At 51.4% G+C, this 15,994-nt stretch overlaps 1 protein-coding gene across 1 annotated transcript in view; it reads left to right on the top strand.

Moving 5' to 3' along the window:
* The window catches only part of USP22 (ubiquitin specific peptidase 22), a 43,981-nt gene extending 28,616 nt beyond the window's left edge, over positions 1-15,365 (top strand). Inside the window, exons 5-13 of the mRNA XM_039227288.1 lie at positions 20-189; positions 1,175-1,322; positions 3,541-3,646; positions 4,178-4,336; positions 9,107-9,233; positions 10,334-10,425; positions 11,239-11,301; positions 12,192-12,341; positions 13,133-15,365. Coding sequence (XP_039083219.1) covers positions 20-189; positions 1,175-1,322; positions 3,541-3,646; positions 4,178-4,336; positions 9,107-9,233; positions 10,334-10,425; positions 11,239-11,301; positions 12,192-12,341; positions 13,133-13,175 — 1,058 coding nt within the window. The 3' untranslated portion in view covers positions 13,176-15,365. The remainder of the gene's footprint in view (positions 1-19; positions 190-1,174; positions 1,323-3,540; positions 3,647-4,177; positions 4,337-9,106; positions 9,234-10,333; positions 10,426-11,238; positions 11,302-12,191; positions 12,342-13,132) is intronic.
* The last annotated feature ends 629 nt before the right edge of the window (positions 15,366-15,994 follow it).

The raw sequence follows: 15,994 nt of genomic DNA on the forward strand, positions 1-15,994 counted from the left end.
CTGTCTGCCTCCTGCCCAGGTCTGCGGGGGCTCATCAACCTTGGAAACACGTGCTTCATGAACTGCATCGTCCAGGCTCTCACCCACACGCCGCTTCTGCGGGACTTCTTCCTGTCCGACAGGCACAGGTGTGAGATGCAGAGCCCCAGCTCGTGTCTGGTCTGCGAGATGTCCTCACTCTTTCAGGAGGTGAGCGCGGTGGACTCTGGCAGTGTAACACCTCTGTCACCTTTGTGTTCTCTCCTTTAAAAAAAGAAGGTTGACATAATGAAGGAAGGCAGATTTCTGAAACCTTACACAGTGAGTATTTAATATACGCGTTTACTATGGAATGTTGTTTTCCCAAGGGAATTGTTAGGTCGGGCCTGGGGGCATCACTTAGAGGTACTCTGCTGACTTGGAGGATGAGAACAAGCCCTTCTTAAAGGGGCCTGGTCGGTGGAAGACACTCTACAAATACGGTGGCGAGTTCACCCTTCGCGTAGACGCACCCACCGCTCCCTCGTTTGTTCTCAAGGAGAGTGGACCCTCTCTTCCCTCGCCAGACCTGAGTGTGCTGCACCAGACGTCTCTGTCATCGGCTTCTGTTCTGTTTGGATCCTAGGTTGCTTCCAGCTCGTGCCTGTCCTTGTCTCCCTGACCATCACGTAGGGCGTGCCGGGGCCCGGGCCCGCGCTCCGGCATCCTTGGCCTGGATCCTCGGCACTTAGTGGCCAAAAAGCTCGTCTGGGCTGAAGTAGCTCAGCTGTGGCAGCCGGAGACCAGGGCTGGCACTGCCCCCTAGGTGACCGGGAGGACCCGAATGTACTTCAGGGTCCGCCAGAGGAGCCGGCTGATGAGCCTTGTCTGTTTTTGTCGGTTCCTTTGCTGCAGCATCTCACTCCTGCTCGGCAGCCACCTGCCTGCTTTGCATATTGGGCGCTCCTGGTTCATCATTTTGGCTGATTGGGAGAAAACACTATATACATTCAGAAAGTCCATTGAGTTCAGAGAAAAATGCAGTTTGCAGAATAAAGGGAGGGGAGGAGTAAACTGGAACCATTTTTCGTCAGAACAGCTGGAAGAAGTACTAGGCAGTTGTTAAATTTATTTTGTGCGCTTTGTGTTCAGAGTATATTTATTCCTGACTGATTTTTTTTTTTCCTTTTCCTTCTTTGTGTGTGTCTCTGAGCAGTTTTACTCTGGGCACCGGTCCCCCCACATCCCGTACAAGCTGCTGCACCTGGTGTGGACTCACGCCCGGCACCTGGCGGGGTACGAGCAGCAGGACGCCCATGAATTCCTCATCGCGGCGTTGGACGTCCTGCACCGGCACTGCAAAGGTGGGCGCCTGCGGGGCGGCGGGGGCCTGTCCCGGCTCACTGGTGACCTGACGGGCGTTCTGTCCCCAGTAAGAAACGCCATTAACACCTCAGAGAGGTTCCTCGTGGTTTGGTTTTAAGAGCAGAGGAAACGTTCTGGGTGTTGTCTTCTGACCTTGCTGGGGGCGGAACGGCGTGGCAGTCGGTCTGGTAACTATGGTCCAGACGCCATCGAAACTGGCTCCCTGCCCCTGTGTGTCTCCAGAAGGACTGGTCATTGCTCCAAAGTACCAGAGAGAGCCGAGAATACAGACTGGGCCCGCACACTCACCAGTGCTTCTCTGAGCCTGAGTCATGTTCATTTTTGGGTCCAGCCAAGGGCTTTTTAAAATCTCTCTCAGGATTGCCCTGGATCTTGGCTTCTGTCCCACAGCCCAGCCCCAGAGAGTGACAGCCTCCCCAGGGGTGTCAAGTGCATGTGGGTTTTGAGAATTTTTGGAAAGGGACAGTGGGCAGGAGATCAGGACCGAATAACAAGCCCTCATGATTCTTCGTCCTGCCCTCCTCGCTGTGTGCAGACACAGTTATCAGCTCGGGCGATTCTCAAACCTGAGTGTGGGTCAGGCTCCAGAGGGCTCGCTGGGTGCGGGAGTGAGGTCAGGAGTTTGCCTTTCCGGTGCATTCTCGCAGGTGCAGCTGAAGCGTGCCAGGGTAACCAAGTCACCAGGTTACCTGTGGCCTTCCGGCTGGTACGGTAGTGGTAAGGGGTTCCTGACCGGCTCCTCTCCTCTTACATCGATTCTGTTAAAGAGCAGCGTCTTCTTTTCCCAGGTCTGGTTGAACAGCCTTCTACAGCTCCTTCCCAGCCTCTCTCCTGTCACTGAGCTGCTCTCACAAACGCCCTGTTTGTCTCACATTACATCTTAGAGGCAAGCCAAACCAGAAATAAGGCGGCTTGTTACCATCAGCTGCCATGGCTTTGGGTTCTGGCTTTTTTGTGTGCTTCATTTGTTTTTTTCCTGAAAGACACACACACGATCCTCTCAGTGCTTGCCCGGGGAGCCTAATAAGCAGTGCTTCGTGGCTCAGGTAAGGTGTGGTTTCCCAGCACAGGGTATAACGTACAGACAGAAAAGAGCCACTGTGTAAGACTATTACATTATTATTGCAAGCATTTGAGGATAATTGAGGAACTTCTATAACCAGCATTAGTCTACCCTGAAAATCAACTGCTTGAAAATGCATTGGTGTTAAAACCGCGTTTGTGTGACGAAAAGACAGTGCAGTGATTGTGACGCCGTCCTCTGACATTGTTCCCTTTCACACGTCAAAAGAAATGTCCGGCTCTTCTCGTGGGAAGCATGGTCGTCAGAATTCTCCGTCAGCCTTGCTAGTTCATGGCCCTTGACTGTGTTCTTATATGTGGTTTTATGACCATCAGGTATCTGTTGGCTTATTTTCCTTTGTGTCTTCTTGCTGACAAAAGACCCAGTGGGCATGCTTTCTTCTTATGTAATAATTTAATTTTTTTGATGTGTAGTAGATAGAGATAGGCACACACAGCCTGCCCCATGGTCTAGTTGAATGAAAGTCCCACGGTATGTATTTACAGTATTTCCTAATGTGTGTCGTCCCCCACCATGTAAGCTGTGTACCCCTGTGTCTGCACACAAATCGAAGTAGAGCGGATAGGAGTGGTACTTATCTCAGTGCAACTGATTGGAAAGAAAGCAGAGCTGCTCTTGAGGTTCCGGAGAGCAGGAGCTGATGAGAAGAACAGAGACGGGCGGGAGTGCTGTGTGGGGCTCCCTGAAGTCAGGGCGCCGGGGGGGACTAGAGCAGGGACGGGGGGCTTCCCTGGGCTCGCTGCAGGCGCAGTCTGCTGGGCCATGCCACCGCACAACCATTCAGTTACTCCGTACGTGGGAAAGGGAACCCCTAACTCTCCCCAGCTGTTGGGCATTAGGTACATTTCGGTGCCAAGATAGAAGGCAAGCAGATCGTAGGGAGTGGAGAAAAAGAAGAAAAGTGAGAATAAGCCGGCCGGGTTGTTTCCACTCTTCCCTCCAAGTCTCCCTCTTGGAAGAAGTATCTTCCTGTGCTATATCAAAGGTGTCCGCACTTCTGGCTTCATGCCGCCTCAGCAGGCAGTGGCCTCGCCCCCTGGGTCTGTGGCCCGTGGCAGCGTGCGGACTTTGGGGGCACAGCTGCAAGTCACACAGCTGCGGTCTTTCCCCAGGTGATGACAACGGGAAGAAGGCCAACAACCCCAACCATTGCAACTGCATCATAGACCAGATCTTCACCGGCGGGCTGCAGTCCGACGTCACCTGCCAAGACTGCCAGTAAGTGCGAGGCTTCCCATGTGGCGCCGAGTGTCCTTCTGGAACGTGGGAAGCCATCGGGGCCTTGCCAGCTGTGGGGCCGCGCCTGGTCAGTGTGTTCTCGGCACGTGGACTGTGCTTGGACGCCTCAGTTAACCCAGGCCTGCAGCTTCCACTTCCCAGGCACACGTGCTACAGTTCGCAGATGCTGCTGATGCAGATCCATCGATCCAGAACCTTGGGATGTGGCCCCAGGAGTTTCTGGTTTTCACAAAAACCCCAAAATAATTGTGCTGATCTTCTGGGTTTGGAAACGGTTGCTTTAGAAGCAAGCTTTGCCTTAAGTGGTTTACATTTTGTTCTTCTGTAGGGCCACCTTGGGGGCCCAGGACGCTGTGGGTGGCAGCACTCGTGTGTCTTCTGACCTTTGATGCCCTTTGGATGAAAGGGCAGAGCTGTGAGAGGGCGTCAAGGTGCTGTCCACCAAGCGGTGCCTCTGACGCCACATGGCTGTCCCTCCTCACCTGTGCATTTATCACCTCTTGCTTCTAGTGGCGTCTCCACCACAATAGACCCCTTCTGGGACATCAGCTTAGACCTGCCCGGCTCGTCCACCCCATTCTGGCCCCTGAGCCCCGGCAGCGAGGGCAGTGTGGTGAATGGGGAAAGCCATGTAGCGGGAACCACTACACTCACGGACTGCTTGCGGAGGTAAGACGGCCGCTGCGCTGTTGTGGGAGGAGAATGGTCTTCCCTTGCAGGCACTTGCCCTCCTTGCCTTGAGCTCTCTGGGTAGTGGTTGGTCAGAGGAAGTCCTGATAAGTTTACGGCCACCCCAGGGCCCCGGTAGTATTTTCATTCACATGTCCTATGTGGAAAATGAGAATGTGACAGCCTGCAGGTGGCTCACGTGGACTGTCACATGTGTGCACGTTTGATTTCTGTTCACCAGCTTTGCTTGTAGCCTGTGTGCGGTGCAGCTGCTCCCCGCTCGCCCCTACACCTCCCGTGTCCCTTACTAGGGAGCCATAGAGCACAAGTTGAAGTTCCCGCACCTTCCAGGGCTGATGCCCTGCACCCGAGTCTGGCCCCTCGCTGTGGCACATGGCCCTTCCTGGAGGCTATTAGCCTATTTGTGGTGGTGTGTGTGCCCCTTACCACACCACCGATTTTGACAAGTGTCAAGGTTTAGGGTGCTGGTGTCCCATATGATATGGTGAAGAGACTAGAAACCCTTCCTATGTTTCATTGTAATTGAGTTTGGTGTTCGGCAACCTTTATCTTATGTACTTGAATTAAAGGTCACTGCAGATACGTCCATGAGCGGAGGTCTTCCTTCTGAAGAGGGACAGCTTCTTGGTGTGTATCTTGCTGCGGAGGTCAGGGGGCTCAAAGGCACAGGTGTAGAATTTTTAAATGCATCGGCTTTATCACACTGATAGGTCCAGATGTAAATGGGGCCTTAAACTTGTAATTTGGACACTCAAAACAACAAAAAAACTCACCATTTTTCAAGGAAGTCTTTATAGGTCCGTTGAACTTAGTTGTAAATGTCAGTAACACTGAAAATTTGCGCACAGAGCAGGCAAGGAGGCAGCACTTGCTGGGCTGAGAGGCACGGGAAGCTGTCCCCTTGGAAGCCAGAGTGCCATGGAGCTGGGTCAGGGCCCGAGGAGCTAAGTAGTTTGTATCCACAGCAGAGGGTCCCTTTTCAAGTCCCGCTGATGGGAGTAGATGGGAGTAGGTCACGAAGCAGCAGAAGGAAGTGGAGCTATTTGTCATTCCCGATATTTAACAGGTGTGGGCGTGGTGAGGTGACCGTCACCCCTCTGTAGCTGCCCCGAGGGAGTGCTCACTCTGTATGCCCTCAACCCTTTGTGGAGGAGGTAGACTCTCGGCGGGACCACAGAGGCTGTCCCAGGAACGGGGTAGTAGTCCTCAAGGCCCGCTGCTTTCCTAGGTTTCCACGCTCCCCCTTTCTGTGGGCTCCATCTCTCTGTATTGCTCTCAGTTCTCCTACATTTGTGTGCTGTGTCCGGAGGACATGGCCTCACACCATCTCAGGGCGTGGTGACGGGCATCTCGTAGACACACCAGGGAGTGTGTGCCTGCGGTTGCCAGGTCGCAGGGCTTGCGAGGTGGCGGACGGCATAAATGGACTCTAGTGAACTTAAGTGGGTAAAGGTACTGGGGAGCCCACAGACTCCTCAGGGTGGCTAAAGGGGAGCCCGCTCAGCAGACAGGCGGTCACCCATGAGAGGCTGGGCCACCATCATCTGGTAGCTTCCGCCTGCTGCTGGTCCCGCTGCCCTCAGGTGCAATTGAGATGCTGCTCCCTGAAGGTACTTACCGCATTTGCTGCTTTCCAATGATTTTTCCAGATGCAGAGGCCTCATTACGGGCGTCCAGCTGGTCAAACCTAGGTCATGCGCCTACCATGTAGGTGGGTGGGAAAAGCAGTTACCTGGCTCTTGTGGTAAACTTCCATGAACGGAGATGGCCCTGCCTTCCACCGGGGTTTGGAAATTCCCCGAACATGAGTGGAGGGCGGCCGGGATACATAATTGACAAGATCTGTGACCTGGGCTCTGTTGTCCTTCCGTTCGTCACTCACGGCTGTGAATTTGAAGCCCAGTATCCTTTGTGTCTGGCACTGTGGGACTTGTTCAGTACATTTCCTTGGTGTTGAAGCAGGTTTGGTTGACATATTTGGTATTAGAAAGTTCATGTTGTTTGGCGGAGATGACAAGGATTTAAGGGTAAGCGTATTTCAGCCTAGGGGCACTGCACGTGGAAGGAAAAATGACAACTGATCTGGAACTTGCAGACGAACTAAAAATGGGAAAAGCTCAAAAGATGACTTTTCAGTATTTTATACTGCATTGGTGCACTGTTTTTTTTCCCTAATTTTTTAAAATGTTTATTTTTTGAGAGAGAGGGAGACAGAGCACGAGTTGGGCAGGGTCAGAGAGAGAGGGAGACACAGAATCTGAATCAGGCTCCAGGCTCTGAGCTGTCAGCACAGAGCCCGACATAGGGCTCAAACCCACAAACTGTGAGATCATGACCTGAGCCGACATCAGACCCTTAACCGACAGCCCCCCAGACGCCCCCATTGGTGCACATTTTATAAGTGTCTCATCGTGAGAAGCAGTGTGCTTATTCGTCAGCTGCTTAATTGAGAATAGTTAGCAAAGTGAATATAATTGGCATAAAGCATGTGAATCAGAATTTGAGAAGAGGGGGAATGTTTACACCCCCAGTCTGATTGATAGGCCATAGAACGCTGCCTTTCAGGGAGTTGGAGCCTGTTAAAGAAGAGGGTGTCTGGCCTTCATTCCTTCGCTGGAGAGGATGGTGCAGGTTGGGGGCTCCATTAAGGAAGTGTTCTTTGCAGCCAGCCAGGCTTGGTAGGTTTGTTGCCCTGGGCGCTTGCTTTCTGAATGTTTGCAGACCATCAGAGTCCGAGGCCTGATTTTAGCTGTGGGTTGGCATTGGGCTTCCAGATCCAGAAGTCAGTGTTTTTTCCTCAGTGCGCAGGGCTCTCTGCCCGGTAGTGACACCCGGTCTGAGTACTCAAGCTGGAACCCGCCATTGCCAGTGCTGGCAGGACAAGTGTGTAGAGATGCTGGGGGAGCGGGGGTGGCCCCTGCTGTGTTCCTGAGCTGGCTGGCTGGGCCGGGGCCAAACTGTCTAGAGTTGGAAAATTGGATTATGGGGTAGTGTTGTGGCAATTCGGGTGTATCCAGAGTCTTCTCTCCTCCGGTCAGGCATCCAGTATTCAAACTACCCTGATTGTTATGAACAACTATATACCAGGATCCAGACTAGGTCCACACGTTACATTTGCTTGGTCGGTTTCACAGATCCCTTCCCAGTCCGTAGGCTTCTGCCCACGCTTTGGTTTCCATGTCCATTTCTGTGCTGAAAAGCTCGTTTTCCACAGGATTACACACACTCCGGATTTTGTTGAATGCACTTGTGGGCTAGTTCTTGCAGGTTGCAGTGAACACAGATGCCTTGCTTGGTCCTTCCCTTCCCCCAAGATCTACATGCTCTCCTCAGATTTCCACCTCCTGAGCACCTCGCGGGGCAGGCAGGGCCAGCTTTGGTCTCAACAGGACAGCATCTTGGCCCTAGTGAGATCACAGAATTTCCAAAGGATAAACAAAGATTTCCAGGCCCAATGTGAAAAGATGAATTTTACTTGTTTTTCAGCTTTAAACATAAAAAATGTGGCCTAAGTCATATTGAAACATTTGTTCTATGGGTTCTTCTCTTTAGTAGCCGCCACCTGTGACGGAAATCTTGCCAACTTTCTTAGTGCAACCTTTCTAGTCTATGTTGTGATCTGTCCCCACCACTAGAAAATGATCATTTTCCCATTTTTTAAATTTAACTTTTGAGATACAGATTCATGTGTGTTTATACGAAATAACTGGGTACCCTTTACCATTTTCCCCAGTGGTAACCTCTTGTAAAATTCAAATTCAAAGTTCAAGGTCACAACCAGGATACTGACATTGGTACCCAGCCCTGCATCTTGACTCCCAGCCATGCCTCCTGCCTTCCCACCAGTGCCGTCTCTTAACCCTTGCAGCGGGAATCTGTGCTCCATTTCTGTAAATTCAGTATTCCAAGAATGTTATATAAATGGAATTCTAGAACATGTAATTTAGGACCTCCTTTTACCCCTCCCCCCATCATAATTCTCTGGAGATTCATCCAGTTGTGTGTGTCCATAGTTTGTCCCTTTCTCTTCCTGACTAATAGTATTCCATGGTGTCGTGTGACCATTTGTACACTGGAGAATTCTGGGTTGCTTGCTTTCTTTGGTGTTTTTTTTTTTTTTTTTTTTTTAAAACATTTGTGTACAGTTTTGTATGAACATGATCTCATTTTTCTGCAATTTGAATTGCTGGGTCTTAGGGTTAGAAAATAACTAATCTTTTACCANGACCTCCTTTTACCCCTCCCCCCATCATAATTCTCTGGAGATTCATCCAGTTGTGTGTGTCCATAGTTTGTCCCTTTCTCTTCCTGACTAATAGTTTTCCCTTGTGTCGTGTGATCATTTGTACACTGGAGAATTCTGGGTTTTTTGCTTTTTTTAGTTTTTTTTTTTTTTTTTTTTTTTTTTGGGCTATTACAAATAAAACTACTCAAAACATTTGTGTACAGTTTTGTATGAACATGATCTCATTTTTCTGCAATTTGAATTGCTGGGTCTTAGGGTTAGAAAATAACTAATCTTTTACCAGACTTAAAAAAAAAATAAGATAGTTTTGAAAGTGATAAGAGGAAAAGATGAAGGAAGAAACCATTTGGTTTTTTTCATTGTGAAATTAGAAACATCCCTAACTATACACATTTTTAAGTAGGGAAAGTAGCCCATGGAAAGTGATAAAATAATTCTTTTCTGTCTTTTTCTTTATTTTACCTCTCCCATGTTTTTTTGCTAAAAACATAAATGTCTTGTAGATTTACCAGACCAGAGCACTTAGGAAGCAGTGCCAAGATCAAATGTAGTGGTTGCCATAGCTACCAGGAGTCCACTAAACAGCTCACCATGAAGAAACTACCTATCGTAGCCTGTTTTCATCTCAAAGTAAGTTGTCTCGAAGACCGACTCCAATGGGGGACTCCGTATTTACTGCCCAGCACAGCTGAGAGCCTGGGTTTGGTGGACAGAAGTACATTCTATGACTGCAGTGACTCGTAAAGAACTCTGGGGAAACAAGAGGGTAGTTACTTGTAACTCTTTCCCCGTCTTCTGTTGCCCAGAGAGGCTTGTGGTGAACAAAAGTAATTACTTCATAATGAAAACAGTATGTGAGTTGCTCTAGTGGGGCGGGGGGGGGGTCTAAAATTTTACTTCTCCTCCTATCCAGATTCTTCCCTCCTCAACACCAGAGTTTTTTGTTTTTTCTTTTACTTTTTAAAAGCAAACAAGACCTTTAGTGTTATGAGCAAATCCAGGGTGGGTCAGCTTTTTCTATGAAGGGTCAGAGAGTAAATAGGTTTCACGGCCACACAGAATCTTTGTTTTGTAAGCTTTGATTTACTTTATGACCCTTTCAATAAAAAACCCAAACCATTCCTAGCTTGCTGGCTGGATTTGGTGGCCCGAGTCTAGTCAAAGGAGCGTCTGTGCCTGGGGGAAGGAACAGTGTGTTCATTTTTGCTCCCAGACGTTATGGGTTTTCTGCGTTCTGCCGCCTGGCACTTTGCTGGGTTTGTTGTAAGATTACTTTTTGTATGCTCGGTGTTGATCACTTTGAATCTCATCCTTTTAAGGCTGTTGTTGTGAGGCGCCTGGGTGGCTCAGTCAGTTAAGCATCTGACTTCGGCTCAGGTCATGATCTCACGGTTCGTGGGTTCGAGCCCCGCGTCGGGCTCTGTGCTGACTGCCAGCTCAGAGCCTGGAGCCTGTTTCAAATTCTATGTCTCCCTCTCTCTCTGACCCTCCCCTGCTCACGCTCTCTCTCTCTCAAATAAATAAAACGTTAAAAAAAAAAGACTTTGTTTTTGAACCCTGTACATTAGATTTGTATGGTTAATAATCGTGTTATTGAATCTGTAAGCTCTAGACGTGCCAAAGGGCAATTGTGAAAGGAGCTGAAAAGCCCACTTTTGGGAGTGTACAGAGAAGTACCATCGGAGGAAACCCTTAGGCTCCATCCTCTTTCTCCCCTCCCCCATCTCTAGCGATTTGAACACTCGGCCAAACTGAGGAGGAAGATCACCACATACGTGTCCTTTCCCCTGGAACTGGACATGACCCCCTTCATGGCGTCCAGGTATAAAAGGGTTTGTTAAGCTGTAGCTGTGATGGGGAGGGTGTGGCTCCATGGGGTCCGTGATCGGCCCCGGTCCCCGATGAGCCGGTGTAGACCTTGCTATATCTGTTCATGCTAAAACTGAATTGTTATCCTGATCTTAACCCAAGACACCTTTTAGTTTCCTCAGATGTGCTGCTTCCGCTCTGGGTTTTCTCTGGTGATCCTTGATCAGCCTTCACACTTGGCAGATTGTTCAGGTGGGATCGCTGTGAGAAAGCAGCACAGTCGCTGACGGAACTGATTTTGGATACGGATAAATACAGTGGTCTCTGCAGTTGTAGATTCCGTTTGTCTTGTTTTCAAACCTTGGTATCCTAGGCCACATAAAATCTATCCTCCAGATAACGGCAACCCTCTTGCTAATTTGTTAGACGTGTGTTAGTTTCCTAGACCACTGTGACAAATGACCACAGACTTGGCTTGAGGCAGCAAGGTGTTGCCACAGCCGCCACATCCTTGGAAGGGCCTGGGCAAGACTCGGTTCCTTGCCGGGAGGTGTGGGCAGGTCTATCCAGGCTGGCCCTGCGCCTCGTGGCAGATGCTCTGGGCAGGTCTGTTTGCCAGCCTAAGCCTCCGTCTCCTCACCTCCATCCAGGGATGGCCTGCCCTGGAAAGGCGAGCTGCAGGAAGACCTAGAAAGCCCGTCTAACATGTACCTGGTGCCACGTGTGGTGTAGGAGACCCCCGTGGCAGTGGTGCCATCATTTGAGCCCTGCATCTGCTTGGTTAATTGCTTTATGTGATGCTGAGCCTTGCTCTTGTTTCTTGCAGCAAAGAGAGTAGGATGAACGGCCAGTACCAGCAGCCAACAGATAGTCTCAACAATGACAATAAGTAAGTGGCATCTTGTGGAGTTGCCCTGGGCATCTCCAAGGTGAGCAGGGCAGGGTGGGGGGTGGACTGCGGTAGGCCTTGCAGGGAGGGCCCCGTGATGGCAGGGCTCTCGTTTCTTGGCCCGTGGCCTGCTGCCTGTCTTGCTGCCCACTGGCCCCTATTGAAAACGTGTAAGCCCTATTAGGAAAGGACTCTTCACACCTGCACTGTAAGCCTCTCTGATGTAGGAGCCTGACCTGTCTCCCCGGGCCTCTGTGCCCGCATGAGTGTTGTCCTGGCCCCTGCATTTCTAGAGCGAAGGCCCGGTGTCTGGATTCTGGGCCTCTTGGCCTCTGCCTTCATTGGCATTTTTTTTTTTTTTAATGTTTGTATTATTTTTGAGAGAGAGCGCATATACGAACAGGGAAGGGAGGGAGAGAGAGGAGACACAGAATCTGAAGCAAGCCCCAGGCTCTGAGCTGTCAGTGCAGAGCCCGACACTGTGCTCAGACACACAGCACGAGATCATGAGCCAAAGTTAGACACTTAACTGATTAAGCCACCCAGGCGCCCCGGAGCTTCTGTTGTTTCCTCCACCACCCTTTTCAGTGGCGGTGTGGTAGAAAGCACCAAGCAGAGTGTGCTCCAGTGTCGCCAGGCCGGGTTGCTATCCCCCCTCCCATAAAGGTGGTTCCTGCAAAGCGGCCCGAGAGCGCAGTGGGGCTGGGCAGGCTCCTTCCCTCTGTGCCCCAGCCTTCATTCCTGGGGTGTTCCCATTTGGTGTCAGTGGGCTACTCACCATGCAGGCTTCCAGCCGCGTCAGACTTGAGTGGTCTCCAGCGGTGGTCCCGCTGAGCTGACTTCGCCCTCTCCCTGCACCCTCCTTCCCCCCGCCCTTGCTCCCAAACCAGGTACTCTCTGTTTGCGGTAGTTAACCACCAAGGGACCTTGGAGAGCGGCCACTACACCAGCTTCATCCGGCAGCACAAGGACCAGTGGTTCAAATGTGACGACGCCATCATCACCAAGGCCAGCATCGAGGACGTGCTGGACAGCGAGGGGTACGTGCGGGTAGCAGCTGAGTCCCAGGTGTACAGCCGTGCAGAGATTTCCACCTTTGTCGCTGAAGTATTGAGGCTTGTTCTGGACACAAAGCCAGCCTCGGACAGTTGCTGGCCAGGAGAGGATATACCTCTTGGTCATTCTTGATCGAACCTTAGTTCAGACCATGTGGTGGCGGTCATTTATTTTACCCACGGCGTGAGCTGACACATCAGTCCTTGGGGAGCCCCCGTCTTCTTGTCCCGCTGTACTCCTCCCGGGCCCATCATCATCCACCCTTCGCTTCGTTAAATCCTTCTTCTTCATCTCGAGAGTGTCGGTGGCATCATTGGCACCAGGGGTGGGCTGGGCTCAGGTGCCGTGAACTCTCTGAGGCATCTGCCCTTTGTGTTTACTTGCAGGGCGGCCCTTGGTAGAATCTGTAGAATCTGTGTTTGAGAGCACAGATTATGGGCATGAGGAGGCCACCCAAAGGGGTGGATTGGGACTAGGAGCCATGGCGGGATCTCACCCAGAGAAGCCGGGTTCAGGAGCCGTGCGGGAGGCAGGACTGAAGGGGCTCACGGCTTCCCGATGGGCATGTGGGAGGGTGGGCTCAGGGCTCGAGCATTAGGTGGGGGTGAGGACCCTCCCCCTTGGGGACTAAGAACCAAAACCCAACCAAGCAAGCAGTCAGACTGGTAGCGGGTGCCAGGACCGCCGTGCAAGATGGGGGCGGGGGGTGGGTTTGCTTTGCTTTGCCTTCTCATGAGTTAGATCGTAAGCCTGCTTCATGTCCTTGCTTCCTCAGGTACCTGCTGTTCTACCACAAACAGTTCCTAGAATACGAGTAGCCTTATCTGCAGCCGGACAGGAGACACGAAGGCGAGAGTTGGCCGAGCCTCACGGAATGATCCCCAACCTCCCCGACTTTGTGACGCCACCTCCCCCATGGAAGTGCCCCCGACAGCACCGGCTTCCCCCGCAGCCCAGGCCTGTTAGTGGCCTGGGTGGGTGCCCGGGGTCGCGGTGTTGGGGGGGTCACACTCGGGAGGAGGCCCGGGGACCTCGCCAAGGGAGAATTTAAAGGCCGCATGCTCCGCGTGGGCAGGGGCAGAGTGGACGCGTCGCCCGCGTGTCTCCTGTGCTCCTCAAGAAAGTGCGGGGGGCCAGGGTGGGGGGCTATTTTTAAATCGTGGGTCCATTGAAGCAGGAAAGTGGAGGAGCCAAAGACACTGCGTAAGGACAAAGGACTTCGCGAGTACTTTTCTCTCTGAGCTTAGGATTGAGTATATATAGGGGGCACTCTTAGCCGCCCTCTTGTCAGCAGACACAAAGAACCCCCCCAGAGCCTGTGGAACCGGAGACGCTAACTGGGGTTTCCAGGCACGTCTGTTCCGCAGATAACTTAGCATCAAACTGCATGTGGAAGAGTCAGCCCAGGTGTTCTCTCTTGGTTTTTTGTTCTTTCGTTTTTTTTAGAAATAGGCATTTTCTTATCCCCCCTCCCCTTTTCTCTCTTTTTCCACAGTGGTGACTTTCATAAACGTAATGGTAGTAACGTGAATGAATTACTGAATTTATACTGAAGTTTAGGTCGTTTTCCTTCATTCTTTCGAGAGTGAATCTTGCTTCTGAATTGGTGCCGATTTTGTTGCTTCCCCTCCGCCCTTCCCTCTGGAAGTGTCCGTATCTTGGTCTTAACCAGCGGATGCAGCAGAGGAGAATCAGGCTGTAGCTAATAAGTGTCTCTGTCAGATTAATCTTTTGAGTAAATGAAGTGTTCTCAGTGGTTTCATCGTTTCCCTTCCTCATACTTTCTATCCTGCTGCTGCTTGGCGGCTCCCGTGTGGGGCTCAAGCGGGAGCGACCCCAGTGGGGCCTGCCTTCCTGGCCCAGCGCCTCTGCTTTACATTTGGTGTAGTTTGAATTGTAGTAGGAAAACAGCTTCGTGACGGAGCTGGTGGGGAGAGGGAGGAGCCGCTTGAGGAGATGGAAACACTTCGCATTGTTCCTTGTAAGATACCTTGCATGCACCTGTCCAAACCCAAGTTTAGATTGTCTGTTTCTGAGAACTTACCAACCAAGAGGTGTGGGGCAGGGAACGGTGCTCTTGTATAGTCTGTGAAACAAGCAGTCCTTGTCCCGGAGCCCGGTCTGCATCGAAGTGTGGAATGTTCTTGCCTGGAGAGGAGGAGAGTCCTGTTTCAGACTCAGCACACTTTTTGTGTAAGGAGCCAGGAAGCACATACTGCAGGCTTTGTGGGCCGAGTGGCCTCTGCCTCAGATAATCCATAGACAGATGAGTGTGGCTGCATTCCAGTGAGACTTTTCACAGATGCCGAAATTTGACAGTTTTCACATGTCATGCGGGTTTTTTTCCACTATATAAAAACGTACAAACTTTCCTTAGTTGGGAGGCCACGTGGAGACGGTCCATGGACCACATCTAGCTAATTAGCTGGTCAGTTTAGGAGGTGGTAGCAACAGCAGGAGTTGAGTAGTTATTGCTCAGCGTGGAAGGAGCTAGAATACGTGAAACAGCAAGCATGTGCTGCAGCAGCGTCATTTATGGCAAAATCCTTAGGGATACAGTTTTTAAAAGCACCTGCTCAGTTCATTCTCATTTTAGGAATAAGTCTTCTAAGATAGCAGGCATCATCAGAAATACAGATGGGTGCAGATTTCTGGAAGTGGCCCCACGTGCTGAGTCGTGTGTGTGTGAGTGAGAGAGAGTGGGAGGGGTGCTGTGTTGTGAAGACTTCTGGCGAGAGCCGCTGCATGTTGATAAGGCAGGCGAGCCAGCCCACCCGGCCTGCAGACTGCTGAGCCATGTGCTTTGCCACCTTGCAGCCTAGCCCCCCTGGGCCGCCCTGGGTTTCCCGGCGGGTTCCCTGTGATCTGGCCAGCCCTGCTTCCCACATCTGTCTCTGCTCGTGTTCAGGAGCTCGGCTGCTCTAAGAACAGGACTGGGACGCCTGGGTGGCTCAGCCGGTTAAGCGTCCGACTTCGGCTCAGGTCATGATCACACGGTTCGTGGGTTCGAGCCCCGCGTCGGGCTCTGTGCTGACAGCTCAGAGCCTGGAGCCTGCTTCAGATTCTGTGTCTCCCTCTCTGACCCTCCCCTGCTCAAGCTGTCTCTGTCTCTGTCTCTCTCTCTCTCAGAAATAAATAAAACATTAAAAAAAAAAAAAAAAAACAAGAGGACTGGGGACAGCAGTGAGGCCACATTTATCTTTTGTAGACCGTAAATGCGTGGACGCAGAAGAACTCTCTTTCCTCCCTTTGGCCCTGGCGCGCTCTGCCTGTGCGGGGAAGCTCCCCTGTGACTGCAAGACCTGGCCGAGCTCTTGGCGCGGGGGTCGCCCTCTGCCCGTGCTGCCCGCGGGACGTCCTGCCGGCAATGTTTTCACGTGAATTTACCTTGTTAGGAACAAAATCCTTTGAGAGGGACCTGGGAATTTTTCTTTTACCTCCCAGTCCAGCTTTGAAATTCCAGAAAATGGCTTTCTTATCTCCTAGTGACCACCCCCGTATGCATTCATGTTCAGGTCGTTACCAAGTGCGTCTGACACCAAGGGATCATTGGGTGACCTCCCCCTCCTCCCCGCCCCGCACTCCCACCAATGGTTTTAAAACACCCTGTATTTCTGAGATGTTGGCAATCATTTAC

This window comes from Hyaena hyaena, unplaced genomic scaffold, assembly GCF_003009895.1.
Source record: "Hyaena hyaena isolate Hyena2069 unplaced genomic scaffold, ASM300989v1 scaffold_27, whole genome shotgun sequence".
NCBI lineage: Eukaryota > Metazoa > Chordata > Mammalia > Carnivora > Hyaenidae > Hyaena > Hyaena hyaena.